Consider the following 23,947-nt stretch of genomic DNA (forward strand, 5'->3'; position numbering starts at 1 on the left):
GAGGGAGTTTTTCTTTTGCTTTTCAAGGAGAGGAGCAAACGGGGGGTGAGAGGGGGGGGGGCGGGGAGAAGGGTGCAACAATGAATGAATGAGAACCCAAAATCTCTGTAAATGTTCATTAAAACTAATAAAATTTAATAATTAAAAAATATAGGCAATACCAACAAATAAATTCATATTTGAAAACTGACAGTAAAGAAAATAGAAAGTATAAAACATCTTTGCTTTGGAAAAAACCCTTAAAAACAAACAAACAAAAAAACTAAACAGAAAATGCCTACTAAGGGCTGAGCCTAGATGTTAGAGGTTCTCTAGACTAATGTTCCACAACCTTACTTATGATTATGCTTTCAGAGGGAGTGCTCAGCTGCTATTAGACCATACAGTGTATGCACTGGAATACTGTTGTTCCAGTTTTGTTAAGTAATAATAAAGAGAAATTGAAAAGAGAAGTGGCAGGAAAATCATATCCCCTCTAGTTCTGCTTTTTCTTAAGCATAGTTTCTCCAACATAGGTCATAAGAGCAGTTCCTTTGCTGGGTGTATTAGTAAGATGATGAGGGTGATCCATGAGTCAATTCTAGGTATGTTATCAGTAACATGTTAAAAAAGGAAAATTTTAGATGCTAATCCTAACAAGGAGACCCTGAAAGGTCGTGTCCCGCTTAGGGCCTTGGGAGATTTAATGTCAGCTGAATATGACGCACGGCAGGTTTGAGGGCTCAGGGTAATTTTGGTGTTCTTTGGGCCCCACGTGGGGGACAGCAGAGCGGACATGCCAGATGAACTGGGGGGTCTGGTGGAAGAACTGTGCCAGCATTCGGGCGTGCAGGGTTGGTGAGACCCTGAAAGGTCGTGTCCCATCTAGGGTATTGCGAGATTTAATGTCAGCTGAATCTGTACTCTGGTGTGTGTCAAATGCATTAATGGCTGGTTACCCAGTGTGGACAGAGAGTGGGGTGGAGCCCCCCGATTAAAACAAGCTTGGAAGGAGGAGCGGTATCCACTTCTGTAATAGCTTGCCTCTGGAAACCCTATGAACCTGGAGAGAGGATGAGAGACACCTAAGTGTTGAGGACTCTCCTTTATAGGGTCGCTATGAGTCACCTGTGACTCAACGGCACTTAACAACAAACAACAACAATCCTAACACAATTTAGATTATTTAAATTATTAAATAATTTAGATTAATTAAATTATTTCAATTTAGATTATTTAATTCACCAGAATGTCAAAAGTGTAGCATTAAGGACACTGAGTTGTTGTTGTTTGTTCTGTTTGTTGTTGTTGTTGTTATGTGCCATTGAGTTCCGTGCAATTCATAGTGACCCTATGTAGTGTTTCTGACACACCTACCCCCATTACCCTAGTCACTGAATCAATCCATCTCATCAAGGGTCTTCCTCTTCTGCATTCCTCCACCCACCCTTCCAAGCATGATATTGTTCTCTGAGGACTGGCCCCGCCTTGCAACATGTCCAAAGTGTGTCTGTCAGACAGAACTTCAGAATCCTTGCCTCCAAGGAGCAGCCTGGTCTCACCCTCTCTAGGACAATAATGAATATTGGTGTTAAAACTTTTGCTCTATCCAAGATTCACACGTTTCTGTGTAAAAGGCTAAAGTGACTCAATTTCCATGAACATGGGCAGTGCTACCAAATTAATTGGGGTAATCAAAAGATGATTGCAGTTTTCCGTTAGTGATGCTTTTTAATGTACCTGTAGCAAACAAGAGCTCTAATTATTAATAGGTTCTATTTTGAACAAAATAGATTTCAAAGTGTACAATCTAGCACATACTACAAATCACAAGTTCTTAATTTTTTATTGAACATTAGGAGTCTCTAAAGAAAACTAGAGTCACATCAATTAGAAAAGCACATGCCCACACTGTTAAGTCTGTGATGTCAAGAAGTATATATTTCCCTTCAGCTCTGCCCCAAGTGTCTGGTCAGGAAACAAATCTATCATCCCCACTAGTCTAAAATGCATCTACAGAATGAAGTGAGGTGTGTGTTGCAAGGACTTACTTTCTCAGGTCTAATTTGTCTCAAGGGAGTTTGGGTGGTACAGTTCATAGGGATGGGAAGGGGACCGTCTGTCTGGCAGTTGCAACCCAGCAGAGACCCACAGAAGAAATATGGACAATCTTCTCCCATGTGATTCACAGCTTCCAAAAACCCACTAGGAGAGTTAGGTCTGACTCAACAGCAACGAGTTGTGTTGAATTTAACTTTAGATGAATAATAAAATAAGTCATTAAGATAGGGTTATAAAAAATCCAAAACTACTGAACATCAGGAAATTAACATTTCTTTGTGTCTTAATGAGGAGAAGGAGAGAGAATTGATTTGCCTTCCCCATGGCACTGGAATGTAGGATCACTAGCTTCTTCAACACGAAGGGCCACTCTCAGGACAGAGAGGTGTATCCTGCAACCTAAGGAGGAGAGCACCTGGACCCCACCATCAAAGATTTCTGGGTCCCAAGTTCCCCACCCAGAGGTGTAAGGGTACCTGAAGCCACCCCTCTCTCCTTGGGCTTCAGGACAGATATGCATTCACAGCAACTCAGGGAGGGGAGCACAGGGCCTCCACTTCCAAAGACTTCTTTGCCTGGCCCCATCTGAACATACGTGAACCCACCAAACCTGACCAAAAGGTGAGGTCCCGTCTCTGTGCACCCCTCAGATACAAACAGATGAGAAATTTGCCACCTGAAAAGGGTGTTAGACATACTCATAGTTAGACAAACAATGAGGGGGGAAAATGCTGTTGGGAAACTTAATCAGGCAAATTCAAGCCTCAAGTTGCAATACTTAGGGATGCCATGGGCAAAATCTTGAATGATCTAGGAAACATCAAAAGAAGAGAGAAGGAAAACACAGAATCACTGTACTAAAAAGAATTGGTTGGCACCCAAATTTCAGGAGGTATCATATGATCAAGAGCCAAAGAGAATGAAGGAAGAGATTCAAGCTGTCCTGAAGGCATTGACCAAAAATAAGGCCACAAGAATCAGTGGGATACCAAATGACAGACGTAGCCCTGGATGTGCTCACAAGTCTATGCCAGTCAAATCTGGAGGACAGCAGTCTCCCCAGCTGGCCAAAAGATTTCCAAATTTGTTCCCATTCCCAAGAAGAGCAATATAAGAGAATGTGAAAATTATCAAACAATGTCATTAATATCACAAACACGCAAAATACTGTTGAAGACCAAAGACATCTAAAACACTACATAGTTAACTGACAGAGGTTCAAGCTGGATTTAGAAGAAGCCATTGCACTAGGGTTATCATTGCTACTGTCAGATGGATACTGCATGAAAGCAAAGAATACTAGAAGAATGTATATTCGTGCTTTATTGACTTTACAAATGCATGTGGCTACCTTTGGGAAGAATGGGAATCCAAGAACACTGTATGGTGTAATATTAGGACACATATGTGTCAGGGTTATATTCTTTCCTCATACCTATTTAATGTGTTTGCTGAGCAAATTCCTCAAGAACCTGGATTCTGTGAAGACAAAGTGGCGTTAGAAGGGAGACTCATCAATAACCTGCATTTATACAGGTGATACAATCTTGTTTGCTGAAAATGAGGAAGACTTGAAGAGTTTGGTACAGAAGGTGAAAAACCTGCAGCCTTTAATATTGATTGCATCTCAGCACCAGGAAAAGAAAAATCTCACCACTCCAATGATAGGCAACATCATGGTGGACAGAGAAAGGACTGAGACTGCCAATAACTTCATCATACTTGTACACATAATTAGTATACTTAGTATTGTTGTTGTTATGTGCCGTCAAGTCACTTGCGACTCATAGTGACCCTATGTACAAAAGCCCTAAACTCTGCTCTGTCCTGTGCCAATCGCACCATCTCTGATACACCCATCCCCATGACCCCAGTCACTGAATCAATCCACCTCATAGGGGGCCTTCCCCTCTGTGCTGTCCCTGTACCCTACCAAGCATGATGTCCCTCTCCAAGGACCTGTCCCTCCTTACATGTCCAAAGTGTGTCAGACGGAGTCTCAGAATCCTTGCCTCCAAGGAGCAGCCCAGTTTGACCCTTTCCAGGATGAATCTGTTTGTTTTCCCAGCAGTCCGTGGTACCTTCAATACTCTTCTCCAGCACCACAGCTCAAAGGCCTCAATTCTCCTTCTATCCTCCTTGGTCATTGTCCAACTCTCTGATGCATAACAGGTGATAGCAAAGACCATGGCCTGTATCACATGCACCTTAGTCTCCAAAGAGACACCATTGCTCTTCAGTACTTTGGAAAGGTCCCTAACAGCAGACTTTCCCATGGCAATACATCTTCTAACTTCCTGGCTACTGGTGCTGAGAGTGTTGACTGTGGAGCCAAACAAACTGAAGCTGTGAACAATCTCAAGCTCTTCACCATCCATCCTGATGCTGCCAATTGGTCCAGTGCTGAGAATCTTTGTCTTCTTGACATTGAGCCTCAATCCATATTGGAGGCTGCAGTCCTTGACCCTCTGCAGCAAGCGTTTCAGGTCCTCCTCAAAGTATTCGTACTTAGGAAATGTATTCCACTGGGAAAGTTTGCAGCCAGGGACATCTCCAAATTATTACGGAGCAACGATGTCAGTTTGAGGTCTAAGGTGTACCTGATTCAGGTCCTGGTCTTTTCAATCACTTGTTATGCATCAGAGAGCTGGATAATGACTAAGGGTGACAGAAGAATTATTGCTGTTTTTGAACTGTGGTGTTGGGGAAGACTGCGGTAGATCTCAGGGATTTCCCAAAAAAGCAAATAGATACGTCTTGGAGAAGTTGCAGCCAGAGTGCTCCTTGGAGGTAAGGATGATGACGCTAACCCACACACCGTGGGCATCTTGCTAGAGAGGGGCATTACAGTTGGCGAAGAGGCAGTGAAAGAGAGGAAGACCTTCAAACAAATGGGTTGACACAGTGACTGTGGCAATGGGCCGTAGTGTGTCAGAGATTGTGAGGAAAGCACAGGATAGAAGAGTGTTCAGGTAGGTTGTTCATAGGGTCCTTATAAAACATACTGGACTCAAACACACCTAATAACCTCAGCAATGTTATAAAGATAAGAAATGGATGGAGCTAGCTACACAGACAACAGAAGCTGCCCCACACAATGTCAAAGCAGCAGCGGTCAGGTTCAAACTTTAAAAGCCAAACAAGGCTTCTCCTCCAAAAGCAGACCAGATCACAGATCCAACGAATACCTCAGAGACAGGGAGAGAAATGAACAAACGATAAAGAACTTAAACCATAAGTAAAGAGGAGGGTGTTGTTAGGTGCTGTTGAATCAAGTAAGATCCATAGCAACCCTATGAACAACAGATGTGAACCCTGTCCTAGCTTGTGCCATCCTTACACTTCCTGACACACTAAAGCCCATTACGTCAGGCACTGTGTCAATCCACCTGGTTGAGGATCTTGCTTTCTGAGCATCATGTCCCTCTTGAAGGTATAATCCCTCCTAGCAACAGGCCCGAAGCTTGTGAGGCAAAGCTTTGTCATCTTTGTCTCTAAAAAGCACTCTGTCTGCACTTTCTCCAAGACATATTAGTTTGTTCTTTTGGCTGTCCATGGGATGTTCAGTGCTCTTCTCCAACACCACAGCTCAAAGGCATCAATTCTTCTGTCATCCTTATTCATTGTCCAGCTTTCAGATGCAAAACAAGTAATCAGAAAGACCATGGCCTGAATCAGATACATCTTGGTCCTCAAAGTGACATCATTACTCTTCAGTAATTTGAAGAGGTCCCTAACTGCAGACTGTCCCAGTGTAATACCTCTCCTCATTTCCTGACAGTACTTAGGGTATTGAGTGTGGATATGAGTAACTGGAAGTCACTGACAGTTTCAATCTTCATTTATCATGATGTTGACTATAAAATGAAGTTGTAGTATAGAGGTACAATAATTTAAAAAATAAACACAAGGCAGAGAGGGTACAGCCAACACTGTCCTAAAAGCATGAAAATAAAATTCAGAATCAAAAGACACATGTTACAGAAAATTTCAACATGTTGGAGGCACACACACACACAAAAAGCATAATAGAAGAAATGGAACAGAGCTCTGTTAGATTGAAGACAAGAATGCCAATGAGGAAAAAAAATGAACTCATGCAATATTATTCAAGATGGGTGACCCTGGAGGACATTATGTTGAGTGAAATATCTCAGTCACAAAAGGACAAATACTGCTTAGTGCCACTGTTGTAAAGCAGAACTGACATAGGGGTTGGGGGGAGATTGAGAAAGATGGGATAAATAATATACACTGCATTGAAACAGATGATGGAGGAAACTGTTTAAAAGGGATATGTGATTAGGTATTTTTGTCATGACAGGAGTCCAAAACAAAGGCTGCACAGTGGAGTGGACCTGGGGGTAGGGATTGTAAAATAATGAAAGAATTTTTCTTTTACTTTTCAAGGATAAGAGCAAATTGAGGAGAGCAGGGAAAAAAGGGCAACGATGAAAGAATGGAAATCTTCAGTCTCTGTAAACTTTCATTAAAATGAATAATAAAAAAAGTATAAAAAAATACTGGTTCTTCCAAAGGGTCAATAAAATAAACAAACTATTGCCAAACTTAAAAGAAAGATACACATAACTTTAATAAGATATTAAACAGGAAATAGCATAACAGATCCAAGTGAGATTAAAATTTTAACAATATTTTGAAGAGCTCTAGCGTGATGAATTTGAAAACCTAGAGGAAAAGGACAAATTCCTAGAAATCCACACCTTTCCCAAACTGACACAGAAGTGGAATACTTGGACAGACAAATCACAAAAGAAGAAATTGAAGAATCATGACGAGACTTTTACACACACACACACACACACACACACACACACACACACACACACACACCCTTACCCTTGCCCTGATGGCTTCAATGGAAAATTCTACCAAACATTCAGGTATGTATTATCAATAATTATACTTAAATTATTTAAAAAAATAGAAAAAGAAGTAACATTCTTATAGTCTTCCTATGAAGCAGGAATAGCCCTAATACTAAAAACAGAAAAAATACATCACTGAAAAAGAACCATATAGACCAATAATGCACAAGAGCTTAAGCATGAGAATCAGTAACACAATCCTGGCCAATAGAATCCAACAGTATAACTATTAAAAAAATCATCATGACCAGTGATATTTATAACAGCCTTGTATAGATGGTTCAACATAGGAAAAGCAATGTAGTTTATCACATAAAGCAAAGAACAAGAATCCAGAGATCATATCAAAAGGTGTAGAAAAGACCTTTGACAAAATCCAACACCTCTTCCTGATGAAAACACTCAACAAAATAGCAATAGAGAGAAATTTTCTTATCATAGTGAAAAGTATATCCCCCAAAAGGCATTCCCCCACAAGCACATCTACCACCAGCTTTATTCAATATTTTATTGCAAATACTTGCTAAGACAATAAGACATGAAGGAAATAAGAAACATCCAAATTAGCAAAGAGGTAGTAAAACTATTGCTATATACAGACAACATAACAGTGTACACAGAAAACGAACGCAAAGACCCATCAAACACTAGTATAACCGGTACAGTGGCAGGAAACCAAGGTCAAGAGCCAAAAAATTGCTTAGATTTCTTGATACAAACAAAGAAAACTCAGTAAAGAAAATTAGAGAAGGAATATCATTTACCATGGCCAAGTGAGTGATTAACTTTAGGAGTAACCTAACTAGAAAGAAAACTTTATAAATAAAACTACAAAACACTATGACAAGAAACACTAAGAGACCTAACTAAATGGAAAAATGTTCTCTGTTCATGGATATGAAAACAGAACATTGTGAAAATGATAGTCCTACCAAAAGCAGCCTACAGTTTCAATGCAACTCCAATGCAGACAACAAATTCATTCTCCAATGAGATTTCTAGTTCACATGGAAAAGGGAAGACACCAAGAATAAGCAAAACTCTTCTGAAAAATTTAATAATGAAGTGGAAGACATCACACTGGCTGATTTCAAAATCTACTTCATAGGACCAACTGGCAGCATCAGGATGGATGGTGAAGAGATTGAGATCGTTCACAGCTTCAGTTTGCTTGGCTCCACAAACAACACTCTTGGCACCAGCAGCCAGGAAATTAAAAGAGGGATTGAGATGATAAAGTCTGCTGTTAGGGACCTCTCCAAAGTACTCAAGAACAAGGGTGTGTCTCTGGAGATTAAGGTGGGTCTGATAACAGACCATGGTCTTTGCAATCACTTGTTATGCGTCAGAGAGCTGGGCAATGAAGAGGGAGGATAGAAGGAGAATTGATGCCTTTGAGCTGTGGTATTGGAGAAGAGTGTTGAGGGTACTATGGACTGCTAAGAAAACAAACAGATTCATCATGGAGAGGGTTAAACCGGGCAGATCCTTGGAGGCAAAGATTCTGAAACTTCGTCTGACATACTTTGGTCATGTTGTAAGGAGGGATGGGCCCTTGGAGAGGGACATCATGCTTGGGAGGGTGTAGGGCAGGCACAGGAGGGGAAGGCCCTCTGAGAGATGGACTGATTCAGTGACGGGGGTAATCGGGATGAGTGTGTCAGAGACAATGAGACTGGCACAGGACAGAGCAGGCTTTAGAGCTGTTGTTCATAGGGTCGCTATGAGTCGTAAGCGACTCAATGGCACATAACAACAATAACAATACTACACAATCATAGTAATCAAAGCAACATGATACTGGTCCAACGACAGGCACACAGACCAATGGAATCAAATGGGAAAAGACATGGAAAGACTTTACAGAAGAAGACATTCATATGATTAGCACAAATATGAAGAAATGCTCAAAATCGCGGCAATCAGAGAGATGCAAATCAAAACAGCAATGAGATACCATTTCACCCAAACAGCAGAAGCCAAGTTCAACAGGACAGTAAGCAACAAATGTTAGAGAGGACGCAGACAGACTGGAAGTCTCCTGAACTGCTGATGGGACTATAAAATGCTACAATTACTCTGGAAAGCCAATTTTTCCTCTTGGCACTACTTTCCTCATGCCAGTTTTCAAATTACACCCCTTCTCCTCTCCAACCCTATTATAATTACTCTTGAACTCTAATCTCAGACTCCCCGCGTGTGATCTGACTATCTGCCACCCCCCACACTTTGTATTATTGCAGGAAGCAGTCAACTTGTTTTGGAAGCATTTCCTCAAAAAGTTGAACACAGAAATCCCCATATGACCCAGCTAATCCACTGCTAGGGACGTATACCCCAAGGAAATCAGAGCTGAATCACAGAGCACACCAGTGTTCATAGCACTGCCATTCACAATAGCAAAAAACCATGGAAATAACCAAAATACTCATCAAGAAATGAGTGAATATAGGAACTGTGGTATATACACATAATGGACTACTAAACAGGACTAAAGAAGAAGGACATATTCATAAACTATGACACAATATGAGAGTCTAGAGAACATGCTGAGTCAATGCAGGCACAGAAGGACTAAATAGTGCCTAAGACCACTCCTGTGAAAACAGAAGAGCTGAGCAAGTTATGTATAAACGTCCAAAAGGTGAGGGAGAAGACAAGGAGGAGGGCAGTAAAGAAAGGAATGGAGGAAAATCACTGGGAGAGCACAAGTCAGTGGGTACGCAGAAGGGTGGAGGAATCAGAAAGACGCAATGGGGACTTGAGACAGGATGATAAAAGGCAGAAATCAATAGTAATTCATTCTATAAAACACAATGTATGCAAATGATTGAATGAAACATAATGTACAGGATGGTTGCATGCAGCCAATAAAAAGAAGTATTCTATTTTAGGGCATTATTTTTATCGTAGGAGTATGCAATGAGGGTTGCACAGTGGATTATATTTGGGGGTGGGCAGTGGGGTTTGGGGAGGTGCGGGGGGGATTGTGTACCAATGAGGGAGTTTTTCTTTTGCTTTTCAAGGAGAGGAGAAAAGGGGGGGAGGGGGGAGGAGGTGTGTGGGGAGAAGGGTGCAACAATGAATTAATGGAATTCCAAAATCTCTGTAGATGTTCATTGAAATGAAAAATAAACAAACTAAATTAAATAATTTTAAAAAAAGGAAGTACTTTGTTTGTGACTAATTTTCTTTCCTGAAAGTTCCCACTGACAAGGAAGACTAGATGTCAGGTGTCCACTTACCTGACCTGGAAGAATGTCCATCTCCCTGCCCTCCCTTCCGCTCCACTTCACGATAACCCAGAGCCCAATCACAAAAGATGTGATTGTGGCTGTAACAAAACTGAAGTACAACAATGAATGGATGGAAATTCAAAGTCACTGCAAATTTTCATTAAAATTAATTAAAAAAATAAAAAGAAAAAACCTAAAGATCTGTTGGAAGATCAAAATAATGGGGAAAAAAATGAAGATAACAAAACTGCAAAGCACTCATGACACCATTAAACCCGTTGGTAAAGGAGAAGTTGGAGCCTTAAATAGGGGCTGTCATTACTCACATGCATCCCATAGAAATGGACAAACAAGGAAAAAGAAAAAAAAACACCACAAAACCAGGCCCAAGTTCAATAACTAGGAACATTAAAGACTATTCTCATTTGGCAAACAAAACAGCACTCACGCCCAGGGGATGCGTCCCTTTCTGTAGCTTGTTGTAGGGACTATATTTCGGCTTCGGGGGCTTCCCGGCAGCTCTGTCTTTGTGCCTTCTACTGCTGATGTGCTATTGAAGGTCAGGGGGGGAGGGAAGAAAAAAACAGCTTTAAAAAGTCATCCAAAGGACCTGGGGAAGAATTACTTCACACAATTTCGGAAAGAGACACAAAGAGCATGCACTTTGAGGTACCGATTCCCATGCCCTGAAGATAGGTATTTTTAAGTTATATATTTCAGTCTCTTTTTGACAGAGTTTTCCTTTTCCTCAGCTTTCCTCTTATCACGGCACAGATTCCATTTTTGAAAGAAGAGTTTTACAGAGGAATGGAACGTTTGAAAGAATTTTATGTATAAATAAATAAAGAGGCTCAAGAAGGCATGAATTTATTTCCATAGTAATATTTATCCTCACATTTGTACAGCCAAATGTCAACCCCTTAAATTCTAAAGATAAATAACTAAGGTGCATAACATCTGCAAACTATGTACATATGCATATAAAACACCTCAATGCAAAGGCTGGGCCTTCGGTTGGCAACGCATGACAGATCTCTTTGAAAAGCATGTCAGGAAACAGAGGTGAATGCACTGTGATTAGTCATCGCTTAGCTGGGGGCTACAGGATGGAGAGATACAGCACAGGGCTGTGCGATGAATGACACAGAAGCACAGCACAGTACAAAATTAGCTGTAAATATCTAAACAAGTTAAAATAGAACTCTGCCATTTGTCCTTTAGAGAAAGTAAACACGTTGGCACAGAACAATCTGATACAGAAAAGCTGTGATGATGCGCCCTCGTCCTCCCACCTCTCACGAATCAGAGTCGTACAAAGTCACTCACGAAAATTTCTGAGAGGTCCTGGCTTTTCTGTTTGTTTTCTATGCTGCCACCAATTAAGTAAGCATAAACAAGGACAAGGTGGTTGGGCGGATGGTAGATGAGAGAGACGAAAACCAGCATGCATCCTAATCTTCAGGATGCCCCCTACCTGCTCTCATTCCAGGGATACCTGGGACTTACCTGTTTAAGCTGTGTTTCTGAATTGACGTGCACATCGCAGATTTCACAGTGAAACGTCTTGTTCTGCAGGCCGGTGTTACCTTTATTGACAGGCCCTTTACCTTTCACTCCGGCCCTAGGAAATGCCTTGATGGTCCCGCTTCCGTTTCGGGCTTCAAGCATGGTTTTGTGCTTTGTACCTGCCACGAGTGTTGAGATAAGGAAAAAAAAATGAAATGGGGGGGGGGGTGAACCCAAAAACTTAGCTTGTGTATCGTTAAGAAATAAAACAAATAACAACACCCATTTTCCTCCTGTCCTCACCAGGATTGCTGTAGAAGTGTGCTCCACCATCAAAGAACTGCGTGTCACGGTGGGTTTTCTCTCTCACTTATTCACTCCCTCTAGCACACAAATTCATTTATTGTCATTGAGTCAGAATGAACTCAGAGCTAACCCTCGAGCCAGTTTGTGTAACGCTGTAAATTGCATAGGAGGAGACTGTCCACCCTTCTGTGAAGCCACTGCTGAATTTAAACCTCTGGAGACGCAGACTTCAGGCGAGCAGGAGCAGTGGAGACTATGTCATCAGAGCCCCGCTGGGTTATTATTTAACTGAATGAGGCCAAGGTGGAATCAACTCCTAACTGATGCTCTGCTTGGGTTTTAGAGGCTGTAAATTAAAAAGGAGAAGATTGCCCATCGGTCTCCCTCAGAGTCTGGTGGTGGATTTGAACTGTCAGAGAGGCATGGTCTTTGGTTTGGCAGCAAAGCTCCCTACACACTAGACTGCCAGACCTTGGTAGAGTTCTCCAATCACCTCATATATCATTACTAAATTACCCACTGTTTTAGAGACTATTGTGCATTACAAATGAGCACCATCTATACGAGGCCTGAAGTGAAATTAAATGGGTGAAATTAACTTCTTTCCATTTCTCATTGATGCCAACAGGACAGAAGTGATAACGCGTTATAAGAAGAGTGTTGAATTGTTAAAGGTATAGTTGGAGGGGATGTGTAACAAATGTAAGCAGTTGAACATGGGGTGCTTATCAAATTTGCACAGAAAACTTTCAAAACAAAGGTTTTGTGTTAGGGTTGGGTTTTTTTTTTACTGTTTTAGGTTCTGCAGGAAAGATAAATAATACAAAGATCTTAACGATGTAGAAGTAAAACTATAGGAGGATAGTAAAGCCCACAGGGATTAGTTTTGTGATTAAAATATAAACAAGTAACTGGACAGATGTGATAAACAACCATAGGTTAAGGAAAGATAAATACATGTGCCTTTTAAATAAACCTATGCCAGTATCTTTGTCCAATTCCATATAATCAGCAAAATCTCCCTTCAATGACATTAATAATATTTTTACTTTAAATTACTGAAATGGCACAAACATTAATGATGACATACTGATAAGTATTTGAATGCCTAAGAGGTCAAGAGTAGACAAATTCTCATTCCAACTTTCTTGGGTCTCCTTACCTCCTACCTACATTTGATTAATATTTTCTGTGATTAGGAACTGGTGCTTAGAAGGTGGAATCCTAATGGATTAGAAGATTGTTATAACCTATTGAAAATGCATGTGCACAGACACACTTGCACATATGTATATACCTGTTGCTTCTGTTAAGTGTCGTCGAGTCCTAGGCGACTCACAGCAACCCTATGAACGAAAGTCCTCAACCCTTATGTGACTTTCATCCTTTTTTCCAGGTTCATAGAGTCTCCGGAGGCAAGCTATTTATATAAGTGGATGCTACTCCTGCTTCCAAGCTTGTTTTAATCGGGGAGCTCCACCAAACACTGTCCACCATGGGTAACCATTATCGCATTTGACACGTCAGTGTCACAGTGTACAGCTTCACAGCAACCACAAGTTACCTCTGTACAGCAAGTGGACAAACCAGGGCTATACGACCTAGAAGAATGTTTCACCAAAAACAATTAAAGACAGGCCTTAGGGCCGCGGATTAGAGTCACCCACCTTTGGCTTGGTAGCATCACTTTTGGTCTACTAGGCCAACTGGTCTCTATGTTGTTAAGTGCCGTTGAGTTTAGGCGACTCATAGTGACCCTATAACGAGAGTCCTCAACACTTGCGTGACTTTCATCCTTTCTCCAGGTTCATTTGGTTTCTGGAAACAAGCTATTTACGGAAGTAGATGCCACTCCTGCTTCCAAGATATATATTCCTATGTATATGCATATGAATATGGCATTGTTGTGTGTTGTCAAGTCGGAACCGACTCATAGCTGACCCTCTGGTGGGTTTTCAGAGGCAGTTAACTACATGGAAGGAGATAGCCTACCCTTCTCCCTCTGAGCAGCTGGTGGATTTGAACCTTGTGCCTTTGAGATTGCAGCACAGCTAGGCCACCAGAGCTATGGACGTACATGTGTTGATTGCCTTCATATTGAGCATGACTCACAGCGACCCTATTGTGAACAAAAGGCCGGAAGCCCCTTCTACAACTATCGACATTTATCAAAGTTCATTGTGTTTCCAGAGGCAAGTTGTTTAGGAAGTGGATGCCACTCCTGCTTCCAAACCCATCATAGAATGTTGTTGGTTGAGTCACCTCTGAACACTTCCCTGTCGTGAGCCAGTCTCACTACTTACACACCTACCTCTATTCGCCCCAGTTACTGCACCAATCCTCATCCGGGGTTCTCCCTCTCCTGCACTGTCCGTCCACCCTTCCAAACATCATGTCCTTCTCCAAGGACTGATCTCTCCTCACCATGTGCCCAAAGTGAGGCAGAGCTTCAAAATCCTAGCCTCCAAGAAAAGACTTGGTTTCACCTTCTCCAAGACAGACCAATTTGTTTTCTTGGCAGTCTATGGTATGTTTCAGACTCTTCTCCAGCACCACAACTCAAAGGCATCTATTCTATTCTGTCATCCTTAGTCATTGTCCAACTCTCTGAAGCATAACAAGTAATTGAGAAAACCACTACCTGGATTGGGTGCACTGTATCTAGACTGTCATCTTGCTCTTCAGCACTCTGGAGAGGCCATGACAGCAGATTTTCCCAATGCAATTTGTCTTTTGATTTCCTGAATGCTGGTGTTGAGAGTGTTGATTGTGGATCTGAGCAAGCTGTAATTAATCTCTTCTCCATCTGTGTATATATACAAATATACACACAAACACACATATAATAAATACACATGTGCGCGCACGCACGCACACACGCACACACACACACGCACCCCCCAACTTCTGGAAATAGAGTCAGACGTAAATGTATTTCCTTAGAAGAACTGAGCTTTAGGGAAATGAGAACAAAAAAATGTAGCCTCAGGAATTTAGCACTCACAGGTTAAAAAAAAACCACACAAAAAAAACCATCCAGAAAATGAAGTGCTTCCCAAAATGTCTTTGGGAAGCGAAGACTAATGTAGGCCATGGACCCTAGAAAGACTGGAAATGAGAAGAAAGTGTGAGGGAGGATGGGGGCAAGGACGGTCCATTCTCTCGGCAAATAATTTGGTTTCAGCATTATTTCATAATAGACTCTGCACAAAAGAAACTAAGATGTATGTACCAGTGCACATTTCACCCTGCACACACAGACAAGCACAATCAACACGTGTCTAAATACACAGCAATAAGGAACGGAGAAATCCCCAAAACTTAACAGAAAATAAGAACTACGACTCCGAGTTACTGTTCATCAACAAACAGAGCAGAAGTTGTCTACATTATCATCTCAGTTAGCAGCAGATTGTCAGTCATAATTAGTTATTAGATTGTTTTATAACATTTTAAAGCTTCGGTCGAGTCCAAGATTTTAAACTCCAATAGCTAAATGCAAGTTCAAAGAAAATTTAAACTAAGAAGAAATGCTCTTTTCCCTTGTCTTCAAAACATTTGCATTTTTGAGGGATAAGATATACACTCGTCTTAAGATAGTTGATGGGATTTAGTCTTTAATACATTGCCTGTACTGTCCTATCTTACTTGCATTATTCAAGCTGTTCTGTGGGGCCAGTGCCATTATCTGCAAACTGAGAAAGAGAAGAGTCATAAAACAGTAGCTGCTGGTTTTGTAAGCTTCTTATCCAGGTGAGTTTCAGCTATATGCAAATTTCTCATAGTTCTCTCCCTGTCTTCTTCTTAGTTAAAACAGTATTTTCTTAAATAGGATATAAAGTTTTCCCAGTGCATTTCATTAGTGAATGTTTTCTAACACTGTACTGTGAACGCTGATGCTCTAGAACTTTCACAGTCCTGTCACAGTGATTACACTTCTGGTTCAGCAGTGTACAAACATGCCAAAGGTTCAGGGTTCGAGCCTTCCCCTGCGACTATACAGCAGAGGTGTGAGAAGGCAGCTTTTGCAAACCCTTCTTAGAGGAGGAGACAGCCAGCAAGGAGCTAAACTGTCTTGTTTTGTCCTTTTGCTTTTAAAAAGTTGACACTGACAGTGATCTTTATTTGAAATATCAGGATTTCTGAAGTGTGAAACCATGCCTCAGCTGTAATTGAAAATTCAGCACCATAATGTTTCCCAAAATAATGTATTTGCTTATCTGGTTCTGGTTAACTTGGAGCAAGTCACCTTAATTATATCACTGCTCTTCAAACTGCAAGCATCTAAATGATATTGCAGGAAAGGCTTGGACCTCCTTTTCCTTACACACTGTCCTCACACTTTTTTTGTCCTGAAAATTGGTTTCCAGTTAGAAACTATAGAGTTAGAAGATCAGCAAAACTGGAAAAGAAATTTTAAATAATGATGTATGATGATTGGAAAAACTGGGCAAGAAAATGAGAGAGAGAGAGAGAGAAGGTAGGTATTTAAGAAAGCACCTTTTTTTTTTAATTCATTCACTGGGGTTTTTTGTTTGTTTTTTTCCCGCCTACTAGTTTATTTACAAAATTCAAATACAAATTTGAACCAATTCTTTACATTTCCCTCACCCCCTCCACCCACAAAATGGTACAACCGGATGATTAATCCCCTCTTCCTCCTGCACATCCACATCCCTCTGCTTCCAGCCTCTCCCACTCCTTCCGATTCCTTATACTCATTCTACCATAATGGTTTTATACAATATTTATCCTTGTGGGACTGAGTTAATTCACTCAGCATCATGCTCTCCAGTCCCTCCCAAGTTAGGTAATAATTTACAAAATTATTGCTCCTATGTCTTGCATAGTATTCCACTGTGTGAATGGATCATAATTTCTCAATCCAATCATTTGTGGTTGGACATTTGGGCTGTTTCCACGTTCTTGCGATTGGGAATAATGCCGCTGTGAACACTAATGTAGACATCTCAGTTTGAGCCTCAGTTCTCATCTTCTCAGGGTCTATTCCAAGTAGTGGAATAACTGGGTCATATGGAATGTCTATGTTCGGCTTCTTGAGGAAGCACTTTTATATACGTATTTATGTGTGCTAAAAATAACCTGAGGGAGCTCTAGGGGTATAGCTAGTAGAGAGTCGAGCTGCCAATCCAAAGACATCCCTTCTCTGGTGGTTCGAATCAATTAGCAGTTCCACTGGAGAAAAATGAGCAAATGTCTCCCATGCAATTTACAGCTTCAGAAACCCACTGGGGGCAGCTCTGAGTCAGTTCTGTTATAGCAGCAATGATTTCTGACTGACAAATATATCCACGGATATAGGGAGCTCTGGTGGTCTAGTGGTAAAAAGTTGCACTGCAATTCATAAGGCACATGGTTCAAATCTACCCAATGCTCTGAGGGAGAAAGAGGGGCAATCTCTTCCAATAAAATGAAATTGTCTCTGGAAACCCTGAAGGGTCAGTGATGGGACAGTTCCAACTGGACAGCATACAGTAACAACGTAATAGGGCAAGCACACACAGAAAGCACATTTATATACATCCTTACCCATAACCAAACACCCTAAAAGAATGAGTCATTGGACCTGGAGGCCAGGACCATAGTCTCAGAAGACAGGAAAGCCAGTTGGCAGAGCTCACAGATACAGTGTTCCACGCCCTGCATTGGTGGGTAGCAACCGAGGTTTTCAAATCCTGTAAGCAGCTGAGGAGTGATTACAGATCTCATCTCTCCTTGTCCAGAGGAAAGGAAATTAAGACTCAAGGTGAACTCCAGCCTGCATGATCCCAAGGCCAGAAAACTAGAAGACACTGAACTACCACTGCAGAATGTGGTGAAAGTGACCACAACTGGAGGTCCTTGATAGAATGAGGGGAAAGGTGGAACAAAATTTAAAATGTTACAGATGTGACCAGACTTACTTGCCAGGGAGACAATAGTGCATCTCCCAAGATGATGCCCTGAGATGCTCTGCAAGTCTCACTTGTAAAGCTCACCGCACTCACGTCTGTGAGGCCACTAAGGTGGGCTGGAACATCAAGGAGGATCACGCGTGGAACCATCCACCACAGGAGATCTAAAGGGCCTCATCTGAACCACAATCAAGCTCAGAAGACGACAGCAAGGGATAGGAAAGGGGGACTCGTGGGCACGACCAGTACAGATCATGAATGAAAATACATAGGAGCTAAGGACTTGAAAACCAATTAGCTCTGCAAACTTTCAAACCACAATACAAAGGGGGGGGATAACTATTTTAGAAACAATATATTTTCATAAATTAGCTCTTCAGCTGCCTCCTCTAAAGGATTCACATGAATGTGAGTACAGCTCTTTCACACAATTGACTTTTTAGAAGAATGGACTATACTTCTCTTTGCAGTCCTTGGATTTCCAACATTAAACACGTTGTTTGACTCAGGAAAGGTGCTTGATGGATATTTAGTAGTGAATTAAATTGGCACATTGAGAGTTTTTGTAAATTCATTTTAAATCATCTGTTCAACAAAAATAGCAAACTGTTGAGATAGATCAGAATATTAATGGTACTATCACACAGCAATCTCCTCCCATGCAATTAACACCTCTGAAAACCTGCTGAAGGGTCAGCTATGGGTCAGTTTTGACTTCATGGTACTTAACAATGAATGCACATGGTGGGGAGCCTAGATGGCACTGTAGAAGGACCAGGGGTTCGAATCCACCAGAAGCTTCAAGGAAGATGTTGACGGCAGTCAAGTCAGAACTTATAAAGATTTACACCCTTGGAAACCCTCTGGGCAGTTCTGCTGTGTCCAATTGGGAGTCAAGAGACTTAATTAAGTCTAGAGCAGTGGGTTTGCATTCTTGGTTTTAATCAAGCATCAGTTTTTTTTCCTTTTTATTTGCATACGTGCATTTTAAGACATTGGTGTAACCCAATAAAAGTGAATCTGTATAATTCCAAAGGAACTATATATACTTTTAGACATGGTTTTGAATGACAACACAAGCTTGTAATGTGTGCATTTATATTTAACCATTTATGATTAGGCATTAGTATTATTTCCTTCCATTCCCTATATAATTATGTTTTAATGAACATCCTACACCTTAAATCCTTTCTCATATTTTTGATTGTTTCTTTTAGGATAGATTTTCTTAAGTTGTATAATAGGGAAAAAGTACAGGACTATTTTTAAGTATCTTGATTCAAACTGCCAAATTACTCTCTGAACATCACAAAGAATGTTTCAGAGAGATTTGTTTTACTCGGAAGTACATCCTGGTATAGTATAAAACCTAGCCTCTGTAAAACAAACTTCAGTCTCTTAAATACAAACGTGCCCAATGTTCACTAAATGATACCCAAATGTGTTCCCTTAGGCCCTTACAAACCCATGCTACTGACAGTGACTATTTATTACTTTCATGATAAGCGCGGGTTATTCAGGTTATAAATAAATGGACATGGAAGTGGTCTGCCTCAACACCACAAAGATGAACTCCATTTTGGTGTCTCTGTTTATGATATTCGGTGTATGACTTTCTATTGCAATTCTTACGTGTCCTGATAAACAGAGTTTTTCCTTAAACTATATTCTTGAAATGAATCATCAGAAGGCTCTGGGTTCTCTTTGTTAAGCTTTCAAGGTCAAATTACCCATTTATTACATAGATGTTTTATATACTGCATTTTTTATAATACACCCATGTAAATAAGGTTCACAAACATATAACATGGATAGTATACAAAATAAACATATATCTAATGGAAGTGCAAGATTACAAAACAACTTTAGAGTACCTGCGATGTTGGTGTAAAAATCCAACATGTACACAAATGCCAACCCCTTTCTAGGACTTCTTCCCACCCCTTACTCTTTTCCAGATAATCTGTTCTCATGACCCCTTAGGAGAAGGTGGCCGGAAAGGTCGCACCAAAAGAGAAGATGCTGAACACTAACCGCCCCAGGCCTGGTGGGCACGAGAGAAAGCTGGTGACCAAGCTGCAGAATGCAGAACACAAGAAGAAAAGCGCAAAGTCCTGAGAGTGGGATGACACCGGAGAATGGACAGGACACCACAGAGACAGGGCCACAGCAACAGAACTGAGGAGGAACTAGGACCTGGGAGCAGGGTCCACGCCTGCTTGTCCCCCCAGGATGTAACCACTTGACGGGGGCCTCACACGGAAGCCATCACGGGAGCATCCCCAGCCCCCAGAAAAGGGCCAATGGAGAGCATGAGACAGGGAGTTGGGGGGCGGGGTTAGGGAGGCACCTCACACCCAAAGATGCTAGAGGAGCCAGGCGACAGTGACAAGAAAGAGACAAATCTGGCAGAAGCAAAAAACAGATAAAAAAAATTAAAAACATTAAAAAAATCCAACATGATTTTGAAGTCAACAGCATCTGCACTTGGCCTTAGAGATGGAAGCTTGGGTTCTTCTGGCAGCACAGGAACAACCATTAAGCCCCCAGCATGGCTTCCATGCTATCTAATGACCAGGTAACACCCACGGTGAACGAACAATTATTCTATTATTGTAGTTTCCTCCTGGGAAGTCTTTTTGCTGATTCACCACTAAGGTTTCAAAGCTCAATCTGGGGAGGTGAAGGCAGAGACAAGCAAAACCAAAAAATCTATCACCGAGAAAAGGACTACGCTTCTAAGATCAGAGAGAGCATTGTGACGGTGCGGGATGGCCTATACACGCGACACTAGTGCGGGCAGACAAGCTGGCCTCATCGGGTGCGGAGATCAATATGTGTGATATACCAGCAACCACTGGAAAACCTCATGGGAAGACATAGCCAGTCCCCAGCAAGACTGTTTCATCCACCAGGCCTGAAAGGGCAAGAACCACTCTACACCTGAATTCAACAATCCAGTAAGAACTTATCTCTCTTATCTCCTCAAAAACATGAACAAGGACACCTTGTTATCATATCCATCCCCTAGGACAGGCTGCTTCTCACTTCAGCAACTCACATACTGAGAGGCTAGCAGAAAGGGATTCATGAAACCAACTGCTCAACATTCCACGTGGGCACATTAATCAGGCTTCAGTCATACACCTGAGACACGATGCTTGGTTATTTGTTAAAGTAGTTTGCTTTTTCTTCATTTCTTTGACTTTATGTATGAAATAATTTGTTTTTTTCCTTTAAATCAAAATCATACAAGTACTTGGTAGAAAATTCAAAGATGTAACGTGAAAAAGTAAAAGCCTGTCTGTCCCGCAAACCCTATGCACCAGTAGCAATGCATTCTCATGTGTAAAAGTCCGTAAATGTTCTGAACATTAATGCTTTTGTGCAGAGCTTTACTGTTTTAGGTAAAAACCAGGGGTTGCACCTTCCACATGAAACCACTTCAATGCTGACTGCCGTCAAGTCAGAACCTACACAAAGCTCACCTTCCAATCAGGTTTTGGAGACTAAAGCACTTGGGAGGAGATTGGCCATCTTTCTCCTAGATAGAGTCTAACCACTTGCCTCTAGTTGGCACAGAAATTGTGTAAAATTCCACGCTAAGAAAATGCATTGAATCTCTGAAGCCACTAATCCCACGGGTCAGTGAGCATTCACTCAATGCAGGATAACTCAGTCTGGACTGCTCAGACATAATGAACATTTCTCTTTAGTAGGACAGGAGACCTCAGCATCACCCACTGCTTCAACTGCCATATTATTCATGAATTATAACTCTAGTGTATCATTGTCCAACAGAAATCACTGATGATGGAAATGACTTCTGTCTGTCCAGTTCAATATGGTAGCCATCAACCATATCTAGCTTTTGAGCATGTGAAGTCAAGCTCTTCCAACTGAGGAACTGGAGTTTGAATTAATTTTTACTTAAATATCACCATGAAGCCAGTGGCTCTTCTATGAGATGGCATGACTCTGGGACTCAGCATGTTCTGCCTGGTATGTGAAACACAGAACACACATTAAACAGATTCCCCATGACTGTCACCATTGCAGTTCTTTTTAAGAAAATAAATACGATAATTTATCAAAAGACAATTTTTACCCCACCAGAAGCGAAGACAGGTCTTTTCTGTCATATTCTAATTTGAAAAATTCCATGATCCCTGCCATGATTGAATTGTATCCCTTCCTCTAGGTGGTATAGCCCTGGTGTGTCCACTTGCCATACGGAGGTACCTTGTGGTTGCTGTGAAGCTGAACATTGTGACACTGATGTGTCAAATGTATAATGGTTCCTCATCGTTGACAGTGTTGTGTAGAGCTCCCCAATTAAAGCAAGCTTGGAAGCAGGAGTGGCATCCACTTCCATAAATAGCTTGCCTCTGAAAACCCTACGAACCTGGAGGATGAAAGTCACGCAAGTGTCGAGGACATTTTTTCATTCATAGGGCCGCTATAAGTCACCTATGACTCAATTGCACTTAACAACAACAACAACAACAACTCATCCTTTGTAGAAAATGCAAAGAATTTGTAACAGAATTTTGAAAAGAAAACCTTAGACTTCCCCACCCCCCCAATGCAATTGAAGCCTACCTTTAACTCTAAAAGGAGCTGGTGAGACAGGCAGATAATCTCTGGGTCTTAATAATAGTAAGATATTAAAAAAAATAGTAGTAAGATTTGGACACATATGATAGCTTAAACGAATGTTTTCATATAACACAAAACTCTTTGTTACTCCTAAACACATAGTCACAAATTAGATCTGGCTTTCCAAAAATAAGTAACAGAGTCTTGTTCAGACTAAAACCTCATTGTTTGCCACAACACTGGTAAAAGTGAAAATTAGATGAATTATTAGATTCAATTATTAGACACAATTATGTATTAATTAACAATGATTTTTTTAAAATGTAAATACAAGTGCTTCCCCCCTAAAAAAATCCCCAAAACAACTCAAGATCATTGAATTAGGTAGGTCATAGTTTGCCTCTATAAGAATTACAAGCTACCTAAATGTGTTGTTTTGGTTTTTTGGACTGAAAAAAGAAAAAATCATCTGCTTTACTTAAGTGTTACAGTAAACACATTTATTGTTTAAAGGATTATTCCTGGCACTTTCATGCGCTCAGTTGATTGCAGCCCATTGCCCACTCCGCTTTCCCCTTATGGCTATAGTTAGTGAGGCAAAGATGGAAAATTTTGAGGTGTTCTAAGCACAAGAGAAATATGGGAGTCCCTTCACACTGAGAATGATAGCCTCAAATCTCAATGTAGGGTCACTAGGAGTCAGAGTCAATTGGACATAACTGAGATTGAGTTCTGAATTGTTCTAAAATGTAACATCAAGAAGATAAACGTTCTTACCACTAGGTCAATAGACATCATCATGATAGATGGAGAAAAGACTGAAATTGTCAGTGATTTCATCTTACATTGGATCCACAATCAACACTTTTGATACCAACAGTCAAAAAATTCCAAACATGGGAAGATAGCTGCGATCAAGGACATTTCCAAAGTAATAATGAGCAAGGATGCCCACTTATAGACTAAGGTGCACCTGATCCATGACAATCTCTTAATTTACTTGCTATGCATCTGAAAGTTGGACAATGAACGAGGATGGCAGGTGAATAATTGATTTCTTGGATTTGTGGTGTTGGAGAAGAGTACTGTATATTCCACAGGCAGCCAAGGGAACAAATCTGTCTTGGAGAAAGTTCAATCAGGTGCTCTGTGGATTCAAGGATGGAGAAACAATTCAACAGGATGAACTAACACAGTGACTATAACAACGGGCTCAAGTATATCAAAGAGGATGATGATAGCACAGGAAAGGCAGGCTTTGGAACCATTGTTGATAGAGTCGCTCCGAGCTGTAGCTGACTTGAAGGGTCATGACAATAATAGAGTCCATCTTTTCCACTACTGTGCTTTCTGCATACTATAATTTATCAATTTCAAGAAGACAAAGATTCTCACCACTGGACCAATTGGCAGCATCAGGATGGATGGTGAAGAGATTGAGATTGTACACAGCTTT

The 23,947-nt window shown here is 41.0% G+C and overlaps 1 protein-coding gene across 1 annotated transcript in view; it reads right to left on the reverse strand.

Moving 5' to 3' along the window:
- ZNF385D (zinc finger protein 385D) overlaps positions 1 to 23,947 on the reverse strand; it is a 343,402-nt gene that overhangs the window by 1,137 nt on the left and 318,318 nt on the right. Inside the window, exons 6-7 of the mRNA XM_006883410.1 lie at positions 11,672 to 11,850; positions 10,614 to 10,715 (exon numbers count right to left, since the gene is read on the reverse strand). Coding sequence (XP_006883472.1) covers positions 10,614 to 10,715; positions 11,672 to 11,850 — 281 coding nt within the window. The remainder of the gene's footprint in view (positions 1 to 10,613; positions 10,716 to 11,671; positions 11,851 to 23,947) is intronic.

The sequence above is a fragment of the Elephantulus edwardii genome, unplaced genomic scaffold, assembly GCF_000299155.1.
Source record: "Elephantulus edwardii isolate Elephantulus edwardi_28Jun2011 unplaced genomic scaffold, EleEdw1.0 scaffold00027, whole genome shotgun sequence".
Lineage (NCBI taxonomy): Eukaryota > Metazoa > Chordata > Mammalia > Macroscelidea > Macroscelididae > Elephantulus > Elephantulus edwardii.